Raw genomic sequence first — 20,776 nt, forward strand, 5'->3', positions numbered from 1 at the left:
CGTGCAGTAAAGCACAGCGCTTGCACTGTCTGTCTGCGGTGCGGGTGGGATTTGTTCGCAACAATGTGGCCGGGGCTCCAGGAAACCAGTCCAAAAATATCTCGGGAGTCAGTCCTTGTAACACAAAAGACTGGAGCAAAGTGCAGACTCACCAAGAAAACAAATGTCTTTATCTTGTTATTTTGCACTTCAGCGATTCAGAGCATGTTGACATCTATGTATCAGTGGCAGTGTAATCAAACTGTTGTAAAGACTGGAAAACATGCGGACAAAGTGCTTATTATGCTGAAGGCACGACGCAGTCTCCACTGAGTAGAGGCACACACACACAGTGCAGCACGCTCACCTCGTCACTGTATACTCTAATGCTTACAAACGATTTTTAATCTGACATTATTATTATTATTATTATTATTATTATTATTATTATTATTATTATTATTATTATTATTATTATTATTTCATAGTATGCCGGTTTAAGAACTGTATTATAGGGACAAACATTGTATTTAGTAGTTATATATTTAATACCCATATACAATTACAGGTTTATATAATAACTTATATAATGTATTACATACACATGGTTGTTTTTCTAATTACATTTGTTGGATTTGTTCACTGGTGTTGTGCCGGAATATGCTCTGCTTTGGGTACTGCGCCATCGTGTGGCAATAGGATGCAATGCCTCGAAGAATTCCTGTTTGTCAACCTGAGAAGGATGAGTGGTTACAAATTTATATATATACACACACACACACACACACACATACTCAGGATCTATCACACATATATCACACGGGAGATTAGCTGCTAATCTCTTGTTTCGTGACACATAGACCTCGATTTTAATCTCGTTTTAAAATGTATATACCTGGTTTTTCATGAACATTTAATATATATATATATATATATATATATATATATATATATATATATATATATATATATATAATATATGTAGGTAGTAATATTATTAATAATCCTAGCTGGTTTATTGAAGAGCGACTGTATTTAGTTCCACCGCTGATTAGATCAATAAAATAGATCCTGGAATGTCTTATTTCTTATATAAGTAATGAAAACAATTCACAAAGTAATAATTCACAAAATAAGTGCATCTGTGTTACTGTGCTGACATTCTCAGAAACAGTGCTAATTTCATGTAGAGGTTAAAATCTCAGTCCACAGGAAAAAAATAAAATAAAACAACACTGATGACACTGGCCTCTCCATTGTTTTTTTTTCAGGACAGGAGCCCGTTCTCACTCCCCACTGCCCATCTCATCATCCCTCCTGAGAGAGAAATCCTTGAGAACATGATCCCGGGTCAGTAAATTGCAAGTCAAGATTCAGACGTTAATGCTGAAATTCGTAACACAGTACAAGGCTGTAGGAAAGATGCGTGTTGCTGCACTGGCCCTCAAGATGAGAGCAGGGTGTTTGTATTGTACTATAACAGGGTCAGGTACACAGGCACCCACGTGTTGATCGTGTGACTTCTCTATTCACAGTCAACTCATATTTACCACCACCTGTATAAAAGTACTTCAGCGGCACAGGCAAAGAATTTAGAAATGGACACAAAACTCAAACCATCAGGACTGATATCACATTCACAAGTCCCCAATGAGGATTGGGTCTTTTTTTTACCATTAAAAGAACAAAACAACTCTACTCTTTTGCATTTAACATCTTGCGTATGCTGTGACGTAGTTATTTATAAGCACGTTATAAAATATTAAGCAGTGAATACTGTGAGCCTGCATGACCTCATCATGGGTGTGATAAACTTCATCCTTCTCTTTTCCCCCGTTTAGAATGGAGAGATGATTACGTACCTGCAGTCGATACAGAGGGAGCTTCTGATTCCGAGGAATGTCCTGTATTTAACCATTTCATGTATGGATCGGGTTTGGCTTGATGGATTCATAGTAGTGCCACACCCTTCTATAACAGGAACAAACCAATCGGAGAGCTCAGTGACTTGCACTTGGACCCATTTAAATCTGTTTTTACAATGTGCTTCCTGTGGTGTGTAGGAGTATAACTTGCAACCACATTTATTTTGATTAAATATTTATGTTTTCCAGCCCTAAAATACTGCAACACCTCTCAGTATCAGTTTGTCATTTAGATCTCTCCTTAGAGATGCTGGGGACAGCATGTTAGCAGGGGCAGGTTTCTGTTGATTGATGTAAAATTGTGGTATGTTGTATGGGCACTGCAGTTTCTTACATGGACATGGGAGAGCTGCTGTTTTCTGTAACCTCCTTGGGCGTGATTTCATAACTTTGGTATTGCTCTTTGTTTTTAACTGTCTTAAAGTGCAATCGGTATAGGTTCAGTTGTGCACTCAAAGCAAAGGCTGACGTGACAAAAAGGAGTCAATACGAGAGAGAGAGAACTAAACACAGGAAACGATTTACAGTTTAGACATCGTTCTTTCTCGGGTGGGGTTTATTGTGCAATAAATGGTGTGTTTTTAAAGATTTCACATATAAAGGTCCTACAAGGCCTGATTTTAAAGTGTAGAGGTTTTTACTTGCTTAATAAAGATCTCCATGGTCCGTCACCTTGATAAAAACTGCCAGATCTTTACATGGCGTGACTTTAGATTTGAATCCCATCCAAAGGGCATCTCCCACTGCATAGGGTTTCATGGTTGGGCACGCTGTGTGAATGTTTGTTGTGGTCTCCCCAGTACAAGACCTTTGTAAGCTGGCAGTGACAGCATGACTCCTCAGTCTTAGGTAAAAATGAATCACACCACAGAATTTCCAGTAAGCGTGACAACCGTTAACACATCTTAATTTAATTTTTTCAATTTTTTTTTTCAATTTTTTTTTTCTATTGTTTTTTTTTTTTTTTTTACATAAACTGGAGCGTGCAAAGGGAAATGTTAGAAAATAGAATTTCGTTGGGGTTCAGTTTATGTTTTTCAATGTAACGGGTGGCTCAGTTCTTTGGTCTTGAAGTGTTTGTTGTGCAGTCTGTGGAACCTGCGGATCTTTCGTTGGGGGTTGCAGCTCCTCGCTCGATCCTGCCCGCTTCTCTCTGGTCGCTGGTCTAGTTCTGGTCTCGTCTGTCTTCCTGTCGCCTGTTTGGGAGAAGCGACAGCAGGTATTCACTTGGGTGAAAAGAACCAAAGGAGACAATTCCAGACCTGTGACTTTAAGCATGGAACTCCTGCAATTGTGTGTCCATTTCAAATGACAGCAACCTGTTCAAAAGCACATTTTATGCCTGTTGAAGACCGCGGACCATGTCGTGTTTAATTTATGATCTCATTTGAAATAAGCAGTGCGTTTGCAGAGACTGGCTGGCCTTCATACTTGATAGCATTAGTAACAGAACTGTCAACCCTGAGCTCAGAATCGAGAAAATATGCGCACTGTCCTTGAAGGCATGCTTTGCTCTCTTTCTGAATTGTAATGCATTCAAAGTGAGTTGCAGGTTACTGACAACATCTGTGCAGAAAGCAGCATTTATTGGTTGAAAATGTACTGTGTTGATCTAGAAAATACAATCCCAAATGGCACACAAACTGACAAGCTCACCCCGCTCTTGCTATACAGTGCCTCATGTAAAGATAATGCACGACTCTTTGATATGCAATGAATAGTTAAACCCCTATTCATTAGGATAGTTTGGTTCAATTTATAGGTCAGTTTGTACTTGCGGGAGTCTGCTGTACTTTGTCATTTTGCGGATAGTCTCTATATGAATGGATGAGATGGGAGGATAACTGCTTGACTCACCTTCCATTTCTTCGGACTGGGATTCACTGAACGGGGGGAGTTCTGCTTGATTCGTCCTCTTCCGTACTGGGGACCTCTGAAGCCTGGATAGGGCTGCCTTCAGGTCTGTGGGGGGAAACCGATGATTCCATTTATTTATTTAACAGCTAAAGAGAGGAGCGTTCAAGGGGAATAATTCCTACCAGTTAGGAGCTGCTTCTCCTCCCTTTTATACTTTTAATGTCATGCCAAAATTGAAAGGTGTCATAGAAAAAGCTCAGGCCCAGTTAATTTACAGTAGCTTAACAATACCATCAAAAACTACTTTCCAGAGAGACCATTTTATTTGGATGTTAAAATAAAGCAAGGATAAATAATCTGAAGAAAATGTTTATTGTCCTTTTTTTCCAGGACATCCCTCAATTGTTTTAAAAGTTTTTTTTGTGGGCGCCTCATTTCTGAAGCGCAAGTGACAGGCACCCTCACCTTCCGGCTCCAGCAGGCTGCTCTGATCCCTGAGCTGTTCCTCGTGGACGGAGACGGCTCTTCGGTTGTGGATTGGTTTTATTCGAGGCTGGGGTACCGGGAGATTGTCTGTGGAGTTAGGAGCAACACTTTATTACCAGCAGCACTTCAGAACCATTCAACTAATATGTAGACACAAGTACTTTTAACCATTTCAAGAGAGGCAGGGGGTGGGGGAAGAGTACAAAATACATCTGTTATGGTATTAGACCATCTTGTGTGCACTTTGGGTGCTGAAGAGACCTGCTGTCGCCACTGCTCTCACACACTCAAGGTTGTTATGAGAAGACACTTTCATACCGATAAAAGACCAGGTCAGTTATACATATTCACTATAATGGGTGGATTTCCAACTTACCCCTATTGTGTTGAAAATGCTTCTTTATTTAAGTTATGCATTCCAATTAAAGGAACATGTAATATTTTAAATGTATATAAAAATATGAAATGGGTACAATTACAGAAAGTAAACATTTGCTAAACTAAATAGTCATGCCTAAGCAGGGGTGCAATGAAAGCACTGTGGTGTACCTTCACTTGGCGCTGGCATTGCTGGCTCTGTCTTTTTCTTCTGCTCCCCCAGACTGGTCCCTCTTCGCGGAGAAGGGGTGGGAGTGTCCTTCTTGCACCGGGAGAGGCTGTCTGCCTCCTGCGCGGCCCCCGCCGTGCTGCTCTCAGGGTGGGCTTGCTCTGGACAGGCCACTGGCGTTCTTGGAGAGGAGAGGGACTCGGAGCTTTTGTTCTTGTGGTCGGGGACGGGGGGCTTTCCCAGGATCTTGTGGAACGCAGGGCTGGCGTGCTCTCGGCTGCTCTTCTGTGCAGTGCTTGTAGAGTCTGCTTCTGGGGGCTCAGCTGCAATGCTTGGCCGGACGGGTCGCCTAATGTCTGAGGATCGAGGAGGGGATGGGGGGGGCAACTTAAATTTATACATGCATATGCTTCTACACCGAAACAGATTCTCACCTCTAAAGTGCAAACCATATGTCAGGCTCAAGTTTCCCACATAATCATCATGTACATTGAAATATTCTTGGGTTCTTGTGTGTCAACAGTTCTGCATGACAGTGTTATGGACTTCTGAACAATACATGTTTGATATTGAGCCAGTGTTATCCTGATATGATGAACTCGTGCAGTATGTTAAAATTAAAATCAAGTGTTCACATGATTCTGTCTGATGTATACTTCTAGTACCGCTTGGTCTATGACCCATCTAATCTTTAATCAGTCTGTCTAACAATACATGTATCCTCAATCCATCTGCTCTACCATGATCTAATCAACATCATTTAAATTTATCTGCCCATCCTTGTGTGTGTGTGCCTCTCTCGCCCTCTCACCATGAGGCTTACCTGATGAAGTGGACATGGTGCGAGGCTTCATAAACTGGGGAGGTGGCTGGGGTTTACTGTCCACTATGGTTCCTAGAAAAGACAAACGACAGTAGTCAGCTTTCCTTATACACACTGGGATTCAGGTTTGGGACATTATGAGCGCACTAGACAATGCAACTTTTTGTACATTTGCATTCACTTTTTTTTTTATTTTTTTTTACTTAAAATAAGAATAAGGCCATTCCATTTTTTACAGTTGGATACAATGGAGAGTAGTTACTCAAGTAAATGTGAAGGTGAATCATTTTGAGTCTTACCTTCAGAGTCCGCCTTTCTCAGTTCTCCTGCTTTATTCTGCAGGGGGTGAAAGAAAAATGTGTTAATAGCTGAGCAGACACATCAAAGTATAACACATAAAAACTCGTGACAATGCTGTCATTCAACAACCTTGGGAAATGTGTATTTACTGTGATCAAGATATCAGCAAAGTCATTGTTAAAGTGGAATAAAAAACAATTAAACTGTATAAAAATGTTAACTGTTAAATGTTAAATGTAAACTAGATCTGCAACAATCTAGCAGATAGTTGCATCAGATGGAAATGACATTGAATTAAGATTAGCTATACTGTTTAATTCTTGTTTTTTACTATATCATACAAGATACAGTATAGGGTGCTGTACGATACAGATTTCTTCTCTTGTCAAGTGAACAGCACCCGACATACTGCATTTCTATCTAGATATACACATATACAAACACGCTCACTATATGACCCATGGATCCTCTTGCCTTACCTCGTTTCTCTTGGGGTCCGATGAAAGTACCTTTGTAACCCCGATCCGGTGCAGCATGACATGGACCTTCTGCTCGAAGGTTTGAGCTCCCTCGGCAGCGGCTTTGTCAGATAAATGTTTCTGAAACACAAAGCAGGGCGACACGTCAGCACAGGAAACACCTGAGCCGTTTCTAATCATGGGTCCCAGTGCCTACTGGCAAACACATTCACTGAGCACATCATTCATACAGCATGCAGTAAAGTAAAATAAGACACACACGCAGATTACACATTTATTAGCAAAATTCTGCAGAAGTAGCTGCTGTAATACAAAATAAATAATTACAGTTACTGCTCAGAACAGCAGTACAGAACAGCAAGATCAACTCTAAAGGCTGGTTCATACTTCATTTGTTCGACTGTCACAAGGTCGATATCTAGCCTCTGTAGTGGCTTGAATGTTTTGCAACTCTAGGTGGTCATGTCACACGACCGTCTCTCAGAATGAACCAGTCTTAAGACTGACAATTACCAACTCCCTATAGTGCTATAATAATAACCACCACCCTCCTAGGAAGCCACCATACCTTGCCATGGTTCCCGGGCAGATTTTCGTCCTCGTCGACCCCAGGAAGGAGGATGAGAGACTGTGACTTCCCTTCCCTCAGGGAGCGGCGGGACGGCTTGAGCTTCCTGTCTGCATCGGGGGTCTTGCTCTTCTCCCTGTCGCTGTCCAGCGTGTTGCTCCTCTCTCTGTCGACGGGGCCGGGGGGCTGTGCTGCTGGAGAGTCTGTCACCGATGACCCTGCTGACACCGTCACGGACGCCGCTGCTGCCGCCTTGCCGGCACTCTCGTCTGCCCTCTCTGCGGCCCGCGCTGCCTCTCTCAGCGGGCGGATCAGGTCCGCAATCGAAGTCTTTTTGAGCCTCAGCCCCACCGAGGGGCTGCTTTCGGGACCCCCCTCGCCCTTCGCCCCCCGTGCTGATCTGGGCTTCTTGAACGCAAAGAAATCCCCGAATTTCTTCTTGATGGTCTTGGAACTGGAGGGTGGGGAAGCAGAGCAGGTGGGCTCCCGAGCTTTTGCAGGTTGCTGGCTTTTTCTAAAAGGAAGCAGGAAGGAATGTACCAGCGGAAAGGTGACTGCGTCTCTCAAAACCATCAATAGGGTCAATCTTGATACTGTACTAACATTATGTGTGTAGGTCACCCCCACCCCACCACACATGGAGAAAAATCAGGTAGACGGAAATCAAACTGGGCATGGAGACACATTCTCACCATGTGGGGCTGCATGAGTTGCACAGCTCTCAACTCTTGATCTGCATGCACGCAACACCTAACCTGGAACCCTTTTATCCATTAGAGGTGGTTTATGTTCATGTGTATTGAGCTGGAATAACAGTTGGGCTGGGTTACATTGACACCAGCATGCAGTGAGACCCTCGTGGGCAGAGTGGAAACACACAGCAGGGCAGCATGCAAAGGAATCTCATCAGCACACAAGCTCATGAACCGGAGCACTGGATACAGCATCTCCCGTGCAGTAAACTCTGGACAGTACTTTTCAGGAGCGCTTCATTCGATAGAACGTAATAGAAAAGAGTATCTACTCACAGGGGATCTTCTGGTAGCAGCTTCTTTGTGAAGAACTCCTCTACTCCCTCATCCACGTTACAAATGTTCTCTTCATTTTCACACGCAACTGCCTGCACCTGTGAGCACAAAAATAAATAAATAACGTGAACCGCTCCTGCTACCTCTTAAAAACCCAAGATCCACAGCAGATATAGACACCTAATGCTGGACTGTTACCTGAGACAAGGTAGTCCGAAGATTAGTGCCAGTAACGGACTCTGAAACCAGCTGAATACCATTCATTGGTACGTTTTTTCAGTGACATGCCATGCATTCTGTAGTAATTATTACTGACCAATGATTAGTAAACCACTGGGCAGTTAAGGGTTGTATAGTCTAAAACCAGTCATTTATATGTCATTAATTATAGTGATTACACATTCCACATATTTAAGTCCATGCCACTGTAATCGCATGGTTCTAGCTGCTACTAGGTATAACTGCACTGAAGTTACCAAATAATTACTACAAGTTAGCCTGAAACCATTCCCTCTGTATGAGAACATGAAAATACTGTGGTGCCCCTCCCCAAGAACAAAACCTTTGGGGTTTTTCCCTAAAAATCTTATGCTACACCCATGTGTGTGTTATTGCATACATACTGCATATGACACACTTGTATAAATCACTTCTTATTTTTTTATTATCTTTATATAGCGCCTTTCATAGTGGATCACAATCACAAAGCACTTTACAGAGGTAGGCTGTGAACTGTGCATTATATGCAGTCACTTACAATAAGACATTGATTTAACATCTCATAAGCAGGATGGAGCACAAGGAGGTGAAGTGACTTGCTCAGGATCACACAGCGAGTCAGTCAGTGGCAGAAGTGGGATTTGAACCGGTGACCTTCTGGTTACAAGCCCTGGACTTTAACCACTGGACCACACTGCCTCCTTATGGCTTATTGCTGTGCTAAATATATGACATTGACATAAGTTACGATGTTTACAAGCTGCATTCAGCTTGTGCTAAACACGTCTCAGTGGGGAAGTCTGAATACGATTAACCTTTGAATACTTGTCTGTCTTGGGTTACTGCAAATACACTGTAGTGTTACAGCAGGATGGAAAAGCCTGTGGAAATACAGAATCGCATGCTTCTGAACAGCAGCTCCATCACTCTGTGGTTTCAGTTCTCTAGATCTCCTTGACTGTTAGCTCTTCAAAACCATTGCGACAATCAATTCATTCCAGAGGAGTTTGCGGTGAGGTTTCAGGAACTCCGGCATGTGTTCTACACCCACAGCTTGTCAAATGAACTGCTCTGAAAGCACACACACACACATTAGTATGGGATGCTTTTTCTTTGCACACATGTAAGGATCAGCTTATATAAATACCGGTATTATATTATGTATGTACTGTATGCGTATCGCATTGACCTCAGTTTTGCCGTGGAGAATAACATGTATGTTCATTTGTCCCCTTCTTGGGTTACAACAAGCATTAATACACTTACACAGGTGTAAGGTTTAGAAATGAAGGTAAACATGGAATTAACTACTTTATCACACTATAAGGATGAGACCAGACCATGTATCAAATTTTAACAACGTTTACCGTTTATTGGTTCTAAATACCCACATTATGTTCCACATTGAATCTTCTTGTTTAGAATCAATATGTGCCACTAGTATTAACAGAGATGAGCAATTGATCAGATTACCTCCCCTGGAGAGAGCCCTCAGACTGATACACCAATGATCCTGGAGGTATTGGAAGCCTCTGTATCTATGCCTGGTATCTCGTGGACTCTGAACATAAGTGACTCGAGTTTGTTTCTGTTATCTTACTAATTATAATAGATAGTTACATTACCAACAAATTTTCTGTCCTATGATTACCAGTACACTTCCACTGTGCACCAGGAAGTCCTGCACCAGGAAGTGTGAATTGCAAAGAAGGATCGTGGTCTACTAGGTGGAGGTTTGCGCGACATAAACAACGACGCATATAAATGTACTGTGCTTGAAGTGGCCTTTCTGCAAGGCATGCGATACTATGCATGTGCTTCGTAAATTAACTCATTTGAGATGACTTTCCTTATGTTTTAAAAAGCACGAGGTGGGCAATGTGCTTTTGAATACACGTGTCACATTAATATACCCCGGTTGCATTTCAGTTAGTTCATTTCTTTTCAATGGGACTCTATTCAGCATTCCTCCGTGGGAGGGGAGGAGTGGGGATTTTGCTGCTCCTTTTCAACGGGACGCTAGCTCTTTAAACAAACCCATTGTCTCCTAGCCTATAAATAACCAGAGGAGGGGCTGAAAGCCAGGAACAAATCGAAGCCAAGACCTGATACCTCCCGCGCAAGAGTGGCGCGCGCTGTAGTAGCCAGGGCAGGCCACGCTGGCACGCTCCCCCCAAGTTCAGCAGGACTGAACCCAACTTGCCGGAAGAAGAGAACCAGAAAAGCACCCGTTTATCACAGATTGTTTTTTTAAGGTTGTGCCAATAAGTTAATCTACTTGACTCGAGTTTCTTGCAGTTATACCTTCAAATTTACGATCGAGTGTTGATGAAAGTTACAGGCGATAGATTTGAATCATTTCAACGCCTTACATATTAATCTAACTGATTTTAATGTAATCCCTATATTTTAGCATCTAGTGGACAGGCTAGTCAAAAAAAGTAGAGCACATACACATGTTAGACGATTCTATTTCCAGTAAAATATTACTGGAGAAAACATATTTTAGCACCAAAAAGTCCTAAGATTTATCCTGTAGACTAACTTCCCTGAAGGAACCAGCAAGCCGCATTCACTGAGAAACAGTCGCTCCTGTCTCAAACCCTGTGCTACATCAAATCAATGCTGTCCCAGCAGCCCCTGCTGACTCTACAGTCTCTAACAGTATTACATCAGTCAGTGTTGCTCATTTGTTGTCCAAACCCTGTACATCAACATCAACACTGATAAATATACTGGAGGTGTATACAGAGAACGTGACACGTAGGGACTGCATCAATGTGTTCAGATGATGGACATGCAGTAGTGTATAAATGAGAGCACACACATATACCACATCATTTCCAGTTGTGTTTTGATAATCCTATCCCCCCTCCTCCTCTCCTCTCCCCTCCCCCTCCTCCTCCTCCTTTTCTCAAAGTAACATCTTCCCACAGTGATCAATTCCAATCCCGCAGATTTACAAGCCCCTGCCCAGGGAACAGAGGATCAAGGGCCAGTCATTTTCCAGGGAACCACTTCTTGGGAATGGTGCTGCTTTTGCTTCTTTGCTCTGTTTTTCCCTCCCGCCTGATAGTGATGATTAATATGCAATTCCCTGCAGCACACACACACACACACACACACATCTGCTATCTGAAACCTGATTTTCCTCTCTGCTCCAGCTGCTGCCTGCACCTCTCTCTCTCTCTACAGACACAGAGCTAGAGAGAGAGAGAGGAGAGAGGGAGCTGGCGCAGTGAAAGGAGGAGGGTCCTGATCCAACAGCCCCCTTCTTCTGATCAGCGATTGTAAACAACAGGGATGTGTTATCCTAATTAACCCTGATTCCCCAGGAATTGACTGTTTTTCTATTTGCCACGATTATAAAGCCTCCTGATAAGAGGACGACTCGTACCACAAAATACATGAAGTAATTCCAAAACAACATGTCTCTGTCTGTATCTGTCCCTGCTGACATAGAGACAGAGAGAAACAGAGACAGAGAAAGAGGATCATACTGGAGGTCAGAATGTATAGCTCATTGGAATTCTAAAAACAAAATCGGAATCTTAAACACGAGAGCAATACAACATAAAGGACACTTCCATCTGCATGGTATGGGAGCAGAGATCTCGGAATAATATATACACAGGGTTTCGACCAAAGCGAGGCAAGCTGGAACCTATGCAATTTAAACATACACCCGCATACACAAACACCCACGTCCACACACAGATCCAAACCCTTGCTTTTCAGCTCAGATAGATCCGAGAGCGTTCTGCTTTCTAGGGCTCTATTCCTGCCTTCATATATAAACATTAATAATTAAGATGCACCAATGCTTCCAGCACAAGCAGCAGCAGCAGCATACCACGGCTGCTGTAATCCCAGCAATGCAATTCCCATGTAAAAAAATAAAAGAAAGAAATACAATTAAAACATCTCAGCAATGCCCTATATAATCCTTCCATTGCAGCCAGACTGGATAGCAAAAAACATGGACAATGTTAACATTATTAAACACAATACATTCCTGTCACACATACATGCATAGCCGACACACAGAGACACACATACATCCATGGATGCATACAGTGATGCTCTTGCAAATCCCCATTATCCTCCTCATTCCCATTCTCAGCAGCTGATGAAACCCGAGAATGAAAAGAATCCGTATTGGTCTTACATTGGGCTTGCTGGGGGGCTGTTTGTTCCTGCGGTTGGGTCTGGGCCTAGCGCGGGTGTAATGCTTCAGTCTCTGTCCTTCAATGGGCAGGTCCATAAGGGGCTGAGGAGATGCAGGCTCTGAGCTGGGAGGCAGACTGTTGCTAAGAGCAGCAGCGGCAGCAGCATCCTCTGTGGAGGCGGGGCGGGACTTCACCAGGGCCTTGCTGCTGATTGACAGCCCTGCCTGGCTGGCTCCAGCCTCGGAATCCTCCTGCTGTGATTCTGAATCCAGCTCCACTAGACCTGGAGGGGAGAGGGGGGAGGGGAGGCTGGTGGGTGGCTCAGTAGTCAGTATGCAGTGTCACTTTGACCAGAAGGAAGGTTGCAGCTCACTGGCCTAAATTCGCATTAACGCTCCATTGAATCACTCTGTGTATTACATTACTAGGTGTGTTTTAGTAGGTAAGGGCTGTTTTACAATACTTTCTGTACACATACAGTAGGAGTCTCTGTAAGTCGCCTTGGATAAAGGCGTCTGCTAAACAAACAAATAATAATAATAAAGAAAGAGACTGGTTTCTTGCTGGTTTCACTTCAAAAACAAAGCCCAGATCAAATCATAAAATAACAAGCAAAATAAAATAAAAAATAAATTGGATGTAATTGTGCACCCTAACTCCAAAGAACAGGATTTCAGGGTCACTGGTTTGCTCGAATTAAAGGAGTGTTTTACTTCTAGATCTCATTTTTCCTTCTGTCGTGGAGATGCTAGAAAAGGAAGGGAAGGCACCAAGCGTAAGAAGACTTACTTTTCATGGAGGGGGCGGGCCGAAAGCTCCTGGTGTGCAGCGTGTGCCTCCGAATAACTGGAACATACTGGCAGAGAAAACGAACAAACATGAGCCACGCTCTGAGGAAACACAGCAAGGAAGTCATGTTTCCAGTGGACGGGCTAGCCCATGCTAGCAGATGCACAGTACAGCTGTTTATTTCGAACATAAAACGGAAACGCTTTCCATGAAGTGTCTCTAATTACTGTGCATTTACATATTAGTTACTTAGTAAATACATGTGGACTTACACAATTGCAATGTTATTATGCATAGTTACAATGTACTTAATGTGTAAATCTTTTTGCACAATTGTAAAAACAAAATTACAGACCAGTATTGGACCTGAATGATGCGCTTCGTACCTGTATCTCCTGACTGATCTCCTGGGTGATTTCCTCTGATGTCTCCTTCAGCCTGAAGTGCAGAACATCAACACTAGAGGGAGCTCTGCCCATCTGGTACAGTGTTGGCAGCAGCTGTGAATGGAAAATCCAACACCAACAAGGACACTGTTATCTAGAAGTCTGTAGAGCTTTTCTCTACCATATCCAGTGTGTGGTTATATACTCTCCTAGCTGTTGCTCTTGTATGTGTATTTAAACTGATACTTGCATGTGCATAAGGTGAACAGGCCCCTCTCAGGCACTTTGCGGGTACTGTTTCAACATATTGGAAAGGGACTTTTATCCGGACAGAAACTTGCTACCAGTTGAACAGATCCCTTAAAGTCAAGAGTCAAATATTACCAATATTTGAGTTTTCCGGCAGTATGTATTTATACAATACATGTGGTATCAAAAGGAAAAAAAGACTAACATCAGTAATAATTGTATATTATTGGCAAATGTAGCCACTGCCTTCAAATATGGCTACCACCGCCAACAGAAAAATATTCTTGAGAAACTTCAAAGTGTTCCAACGGTGGCTATGACAGAATGTTCTAACCCCAGTAAATGGCAGTTGTGCTTCGGGTGTTTGCCTGTGGTTTTGATCAGGGCTGGATTAGAAGTGCAGTCAGTCAGTACTCACGCTGATGGAGGTTCTGGCCTCACGCAGCACCTCCTCAGCAGTGACGATGTCCTCCTGAACCTCCCTGGCGGAGCAGCTGGAGAGGGACGCCATGCTGCCCTGGAGCTTCGTGCACAGGCGGCTCACCAGCTGGGGAGACATGCCCGGTTACTTCACTTTTCAAACCCAGCCCCTAACAAACTCTGTCATCTCCCACTGGGTAAGCATATTTCACTAGTTCCGTGTTTATCCAAAAATCTGCAATATATACAGTACATGCTGCAAAGATCTACATAATTGTACTCTACAGTGCATTGAGTTTACATACAGTACATGTTAATATGTATACCTTTTTATACCCACATATTTGTTGCCGTAAATACCTTTTTTTTTTTTAACAGTACCCGAATCTGTAATTATTTGTATAATGTTGGCATGATTAAACTAAATACAAATCAATTAAGAAATGCATCACATAATACGGTATACTGCCTGTATACCACAGGCTTGTGGCAGTCACTGTGCCACGTGTGGGATGATCTCACCTGCTCGGAGGAGCTTGTTATAATCCCCTGCTGCAGCCGGGAGGCTCTGTCAGAGAACGCGCTGTACCGCTGGTTGTTCCGGAGCAGGCTTGACTGGATCTACAAGAAGGGGGGAGTCATTCTTAATCTCATACTGCAACAGCGAGGCACAGTTAGAGTTAATAAAGAAAGAAATGAAACACATTTAATAGCGTCTTCACTGAAGAAGTCTGGTGACCGGTTCCTGCAGGACACCCCCCTCCCTGATGTAAGACCCCTTCCTAATTCTAATACCTTCTGCAGCGCCTCCTCTGTTTTCTCCAGGTTGTTGCGAGAAGCCTGGGCCACGTCACTCACTGGCATAGCCAAGGACTTGAGGGTGTAGTTCCTGGGAGGGCAGATACATCTTCACTGCATTGTGCTAACAGAGACCCTGTCTGGGACTCAGTTGTAATTATAGTGAGTCTTTCCTTGTACAGCAGCTTTAAAAAAAGGTGGTAAATAATTCAAACAAAAACTCTGATCAAGGATGTCATTGGTATGACGTCATATCAAAACTGCTACAACTGCCAGTGATCTTTATCAGAGTTTTTCAGTTCCAGCCGCCGAATCACCCAAATGTAGAAAGTGCCCAGCGCATCTCTTGCTCGGTTTCCGACGCTTGTACTTACTTTTCCAGAGCGTTGGCGACATCAAGGAAGCCGATCGCCGCGGTGTTGTTCCTGTCCCAGATCACAGTTCTGTCAGGAAGCAAGGAGGAGAGAAGGTGTCAGTCGACTGTACTGCTAATCCATGGAAACAAAGGAACGGCTTCACTGGAAATGCATTTATTCTGCCATGCTCTTCTGAGGCAGCCCTGAGCAGGTTTCTCACAGACCGTCCCAGTGCAGGTGTTTAGATGCATACTCTAATGCTCCTGCCACAGATTAGGAGTGGACTGGATGCTGCAGCCCCTGCGAGTGACCTCTCAAGAGATCTGGAGTGCAGGGGTACCAGTGGTTACCTGAGTCTGGTGTTGATCTGCAAGGCTTTGGCAAGCATCTTGGCTCCCGTGTCCCCCATGCAGTTGCCACTGATGTCTATCTTGGAGAGGCTAGGATTGCTTCCCAGGGCATTGATGAGGATGGTTGTGCCGGCTGCCTTCAGCTTGGAATCAGCCACTGACAGAGATTCAAGAGGCTGCAAAATACATTTAGAATATAACAGAATAACAGGGATGGAAATAAGACTTCCGTTGCATAGCGGTTTGCTCCATTCCTGGTTTTACTATGAGTTTAATAAGACACACCTAAGCTTGTTACTTATGTACTGTGGGAAATGTTTGCCAATTTACTGTCTCAGTCAATCAACCTGAGCTGATTTACTGCTCAAGATCCAGAATCCAGCAGTTTTCCATGGCAATTGACATCATTATAACCAAAATAACATTTCAAACCCTAGAACGAGAATAGAACTACAGAGCAAATTATTCCATTAGCTCCTTGAACAGTAATTACTGAGCTAAGATCTAATGAGACAGCAAACTCAAATTAAACTCGCTCTGGTGCAGTGCCTCCACAGACTCCCAATGTAATCACCCTTTCTAGCATTATCACTGATGTCTCTGCTTGCACAATTACTCTTGTGTATCTAGGATTTTGAGCTACTTGAGCTGTCATATGAACGTGCATGGTGTTTTATTTTTCACTCGTTACATTTCGATATCACTTTTCCCACATGGAAAAACAGGATTGTCTCTCATCCCATTTAACCCTATCTAGAGATTGCAATGAAAACAGTTCTTAGTTTCTTAGCAGTGCACCATGACAGATGGATTTACTTTTTATCAACTAAAAAAATGCAACATCCTGAGAGCACTCAAAAATAAAAGAAATTAATAGACAAATAACACACATGCACTCACAAACAAACACAGCTAACCTCATATGTTGAAAATATTTGTCACTGCCATAATTTTGCTGCATTGCTATAAAAGGAAAGCACATTTTAAACTATTATGCAATGAACTCCTGAAGATACTCACACACTCTTCTTCCTGGATCAGCTGCACAATCCTACAGAGGACATCAGCCAAGGCTCTATGAAGAAGAAGCATCAAGAATTACTGAACACACCTGAAACACTCCCCAGCTCCCTGCCTGAGGCTCAGGGAGTTCCCTAGTGTAGCTAGACTCACTTTGACTTCATGTAGAAGTTCTTCCCCAGGGAGAGGTGTCGGATGGATTGGCTCCGACCGATAGACAACACCAGGGTCACCATGTCACTGTCGAACCCTGGCACCAAGGAGACAGGGGGACAAATCAGCCACCACGCTGGGATGCGTTAGCTCAAAAAGAAGGGCCATACTCCTACCACCAACAACAGGGTTTCCACAACGCAGCGTGTGCTGGGTGTCATAGCTTAATAACGTGGTGTGTTTGTAGCCATCATTCTGCCAGGGTTAGAGTGTCTTAGTGCAAGCGTTGCCTTGCATAAAGGAAAGCAAGGCTCGTTGAGATTTACAGGAGAACAGGAAATGCATTTATAAGACCCTACGACACCCAGTAGGAACTTTAGCTACCAAACTTAAAAACGATATAAACTTCAGGTGAACCTTCATCTTGTTGCTATAATTCAGAGATATTACTGCAACCTCATCCACCCCTGGAGTCTCCTGCTCTTGTTTTAAAATCCGGTTCCTTTCACTGGCTCTCCTACCGTTGTCAGACAGGTCCAGGCTCCCGATGGCGTTGGCTTCAAATATGTGGTCCTGCATAACCTGCGCACCAGCTGACCTGAGCTACAGACACAGAAAGGACAGGCATTCGTTACTCATGCAACCAAGTGAAAGGTATACACAAATAAAGCCATGCTCGTTTATTAATCGTTTAATCATTGCTTACACAGAGTCATTTCAATTGATACGAAAAGTGAGAACGGTGTGCCGAAACAAAAAAGTTTAAAAATAAATCATAATTGTTTTATGTAAGGTCTCAAGTTAACAGGAAAGGTAAAAAATTGTATCTTTTAGCCACAGTTTTGTGACGACTCGTTTAAGGTGACAAGCAGTTTCCTACAGAGTTGTGCTTAAATAGACAACACACTGTTGATGCCTACACCCTGAACGCAGGACAATATGCTTTATTGCAGAAGCTACTAATCATTTTATACATTGCCAAAAGAGTTTCCTCAAAGTCACCCTGTATTTCATGGGCCTTTCTAAACAAAGCCTGAGCTTTGAGTGATTCAGGAGAGCGAGAGAGAGAGAGAGAGAGCGAGAGAGAGAGAGAGAGCGAGAGAGAGAGAGAGAGAGAGAGAGAGAGAGAGAGAGAGAGAGAGAGAGAGAGAGAGAGAGAGTGAGAGAGAGAGAGAGCCGGAGGAGGTATCCCTGTAGACTGGGAGTGCTGCTCCCTACCTCACAGCTGCTGAGATCTAACTGCACATCGGAGAGGTGGGTATTGCAGCAGCAGCCTGTGGAAGGATACTGAATAATATGACAGCTCAGAGTGGAAATGCTTCACATTTTACACATGGAAAGGTTGCTGCATCGTAGTAGACTGAACTGCTTTTAAAAAAATATGAGCTCCACTGCTGGAAGCCCTTAAAAACAAAAAAGTAAAGATTCTTCAATCCTTAAACTCAATATGCAGAGAGAGAGAGAGAGAGAGAGAGAGAGAGAGAGAGAGAGAGAGAGAGAGAGAGCCAAGGCAACAAGCTGCTAGACTCACCAGGATTCTTTCCTCGGGCTTTGATTTGGAGAGATTCAGCAGGATCCTCCCCATGAACTGGATGTTCTCTGGCTTTAGGAATTTAGAGATGCTGTCTGTTAAAAACAAAACAAGAAGACAGTTAGACATCGTTGCAGAGAGAGGACTGCCTGCTCGGTGGTTGAAAGCTGGGTCAAGCTACTAATGCAGTATCGGAGGAGTTTAGGAGGTAGGTGGAGGTGACTGAAATTCCAAGTGCTGTACATGTTATGAGATGCAAAATAGATACAGCAAAGAAAAACAAACAATCAATCAATCAATCAATCAAAATGCAGACGCAAAGCCCACAGTGACTGATGGCAAACATCCTAGAGGTAGTGTAACCGCACTTCCAACAAACAGATATTTGGGTATGATTGTCACTCTTCTTGTTGCATGAATTTTCTATTTCCCAAATGGCTCTGGATGCCACACTTCAATCAAGGAGAACAGGAGTGCTATACAGTGCTGCACAGACTGATTACTGAATTATTGGGATGGAGCTCCGCACAGAAATCAGGTGAGGGGCATTGCTGTTGATTGGGCTAATTCACCATTCAAATGAAAAGCGAAGAAGCAGTTGCTTGAGTTTGTGATGATTGCTGCGTTTCTTCGACTCTGTGGAGGAGAACAGCGATCCTCACAAACCCCAGCAGCTGCTGCTTCACTTGTTTCAAGCAGCATGGTAAATTAGCCCGATCAACGCCAATGGCCCTTGTCTGTGAAGAGCCTGATCTGAATAATCAAATAAGTAAGTGGTTAGTGCAGCTCTAGCACTAAATAATCCTGCAAACTCACAATCATCAGAAAAACAGAACCGCAAACTATGGATACCAGGAGTCATAGTTTTTGAAACAAGCGTTAAACTGCAGTGTGCCCCCCACTGCCAGACTACCCCAGTGGAGCAGGCTGTCCCCTTGAAGTAGTTTCAGCATGTATAGTCTTGCAAGCTTGCTGCCAGCCTGCCCAAGCAAGTAAGGTGGAAGAACACATAACTCAGGTGGGATTTGTGGTAAAATAGCTTTGAATTAATGAGTGTGAATGCACAACGGATGCAATTTTAATTAAAACTGTTGACACAAAGCACCATTCATCATGACGCAGCTCTTACTGAGTGTGTGCTCACAGTGCAAGTAAACTAGCTGTGCGAGGGCATGCTGTTTGAAGCAGAAAGACTAGAACCGACACACATATGCCACAGTTACTAGATTTGTTTTAATACGTAACCGATCTAAATGAAGAAAAAAGTACATCTCCGAATAAAGGTAGTTTTGCTCCAAGGCTGGTTGAGAAGTCTCCTCTGGTTCGCTCTCGTTACTCTCACCCTGGGTGTCCCGCTGACAGCACTGAATGCAGGGACGGGATGTTGTTTTTTTTTTTTAAATCACACAATAAACAAGCTTTTAAAAGCAACGCAAGCGTACAGAGCCTGTGCTCTGAGGGTTTCCTACCTTGCAGGCTGAAGGAGATTGCAGGCTTGGGGTTCACAGCCATCGCGGCACGAATCTGTTTGCAAGAGAGCAGCAGCCACCACCACCGCTTGACAATACAACAGGGCAAAGATTAGACATCCTGCTACAAAACCACACTCCGACTGAGACACAGCAATCTCAGAGTGGAAGCGGCCTCCTTAGGAGCACGTCATCAGACAGGGCGCCAATACCATACAAGGCCTACCTGTGTTGTTGTGAACCGTCCCTGCAGAACTCTTAAAAGGATCATATTCACAGAACTGTTTAAACAACTGTTTTCTTAAGGACTGGTTTGTTTTTTTAAGCCCATTTTGATTAATTAAATCAAGCCTGCACTTCATGGAGCCTTTTCCAACTGTTAAAGAGAGTGTTAGAAGGAGTAGTGGTTAGGGCTCTGGACTCCTGACCAGCGGGTTGTGGGTTCAATCCCAGGTGGGGGACACTGCTGCTGTACCCTTGAGCAAGGTACTTTACCTAGATTGCTCAGTAAAAACCCAACTGTATAAATGGGTAATTGTAAAGAAAATAAATAATGTGTTATCTTATGACAATTGTAAGTCGCCCTGGATAAGGGCGTCTGCTAAGAAATAAATTCTTAATAATTTAATGGTTTGTTCTTCCAGCTGCCTGGTGCAAGGCTGGGCATGGAGGGCCCCTGCACTTTGAGAGGTTCAATGGGGTTAATTGGTTTGTTTAAACAGTTCAGAACATCGTTGGAACACAGACCTAGACTGGAAGGGCCTATCCCTGGTCTAGGGAGCAGGTCCTAATGCTGGCTCGTTTGTATGCTACTGTATTACAGTGACTGGTAACCAATGTAACATGTCTGTGAAGGCTGTCCCTTCTTTTCCAGC

The 20,776-nt window shown here is 43.4% G+C and overlaps 1 protein-coding gene across 1 annotated transcript; it reads right to left on the reverse strand.

The window, feature by feature from the left end:
* Positions 1-1,669: 1,669 nt before the first annotated feature.
* On the reverse strand, positions 1,670-20,011 carry LOC117425872 (capping protein, Arp2/3 and myosin-I linker protein 2-like). Its single transcript, XM_034904316.2, has 22 exons — positions 19,902-20,011; positions 18,433-18,527; positions 17,423-17,504; positions 16,902-16,998; positions 16,749-16,803; positions 15,729-15,904; positions 15,397-15,465; positions 15,020-15,113; positions 14,747-14,845; positions 14,223-14,351; positions 13,556-13,669; positions 13,170-13,236; positions 12,380-12,663; positions 7,993-8,090; positions 6,965-7,478; positions 6,397-6,516; positions 5,917-5,953; positions 5,618-5,689; positions 4,797-5,150; positions 4,227-4,334; positions 3,762-3,866; positions 1,670-3,100 (listed from the first exon to the last, which is right to left on the reverse strand). The coding sequence occupies exons 1-22, from the start codon at positions 19,942-19,944 to the stop codon at positions 2,928-2,930; spliced, it is 2,985 nt and encodes a 994-aa protein (XP_034760207.2). The 5' UTR covers positions 19,945-20,011; the 3' UTR covers positions 1,670-2,927.
* Between the last annotated feature and the right edge of the window lie 765 nt (positions 20,012-20,776).

Source organism: Acipenser ruthenus, chromosome 20 (assembly GCF_902713425.1).
Source record: "Acipenser ruthenus chromosome 20, fAciRut3.2 maternal haplotype, whole genome shotgun sequence".
In the NCBI taxonomy this organism is placed as follows: domain Eukaryota; kingdom Metazoa; phylum Chordata; class Actinopteri; order Acipenseriformes; family Acipenseridae; genus Acipenser; species Acipenser ruthenus.

Bases quoted from the DNA above. Each gene is read 5' to 3' on its own strand.
- LOC117425872 (XM_034904316.2), bottom strand. From the start codon at position 19,944: ATGGCTGTGAACCCCAAGCCTGCAATCTCCTTCAGCCTGCAAG. The intron at 5,954-6,396 runs GTAAGGCAAGAG...CACCCCCTGCAG, and splicing joins CGGACCCCAAGAGAAACGAG to AATAAAGCAGGAGAACTGAG. The intron at 5,151-5,617 runs GTAAGCCTCATG...CTCGATCCTCAG, and splicing joins CACCATGTCCACTTCATCAG to ACATTAGGCGACCCGTCCGG.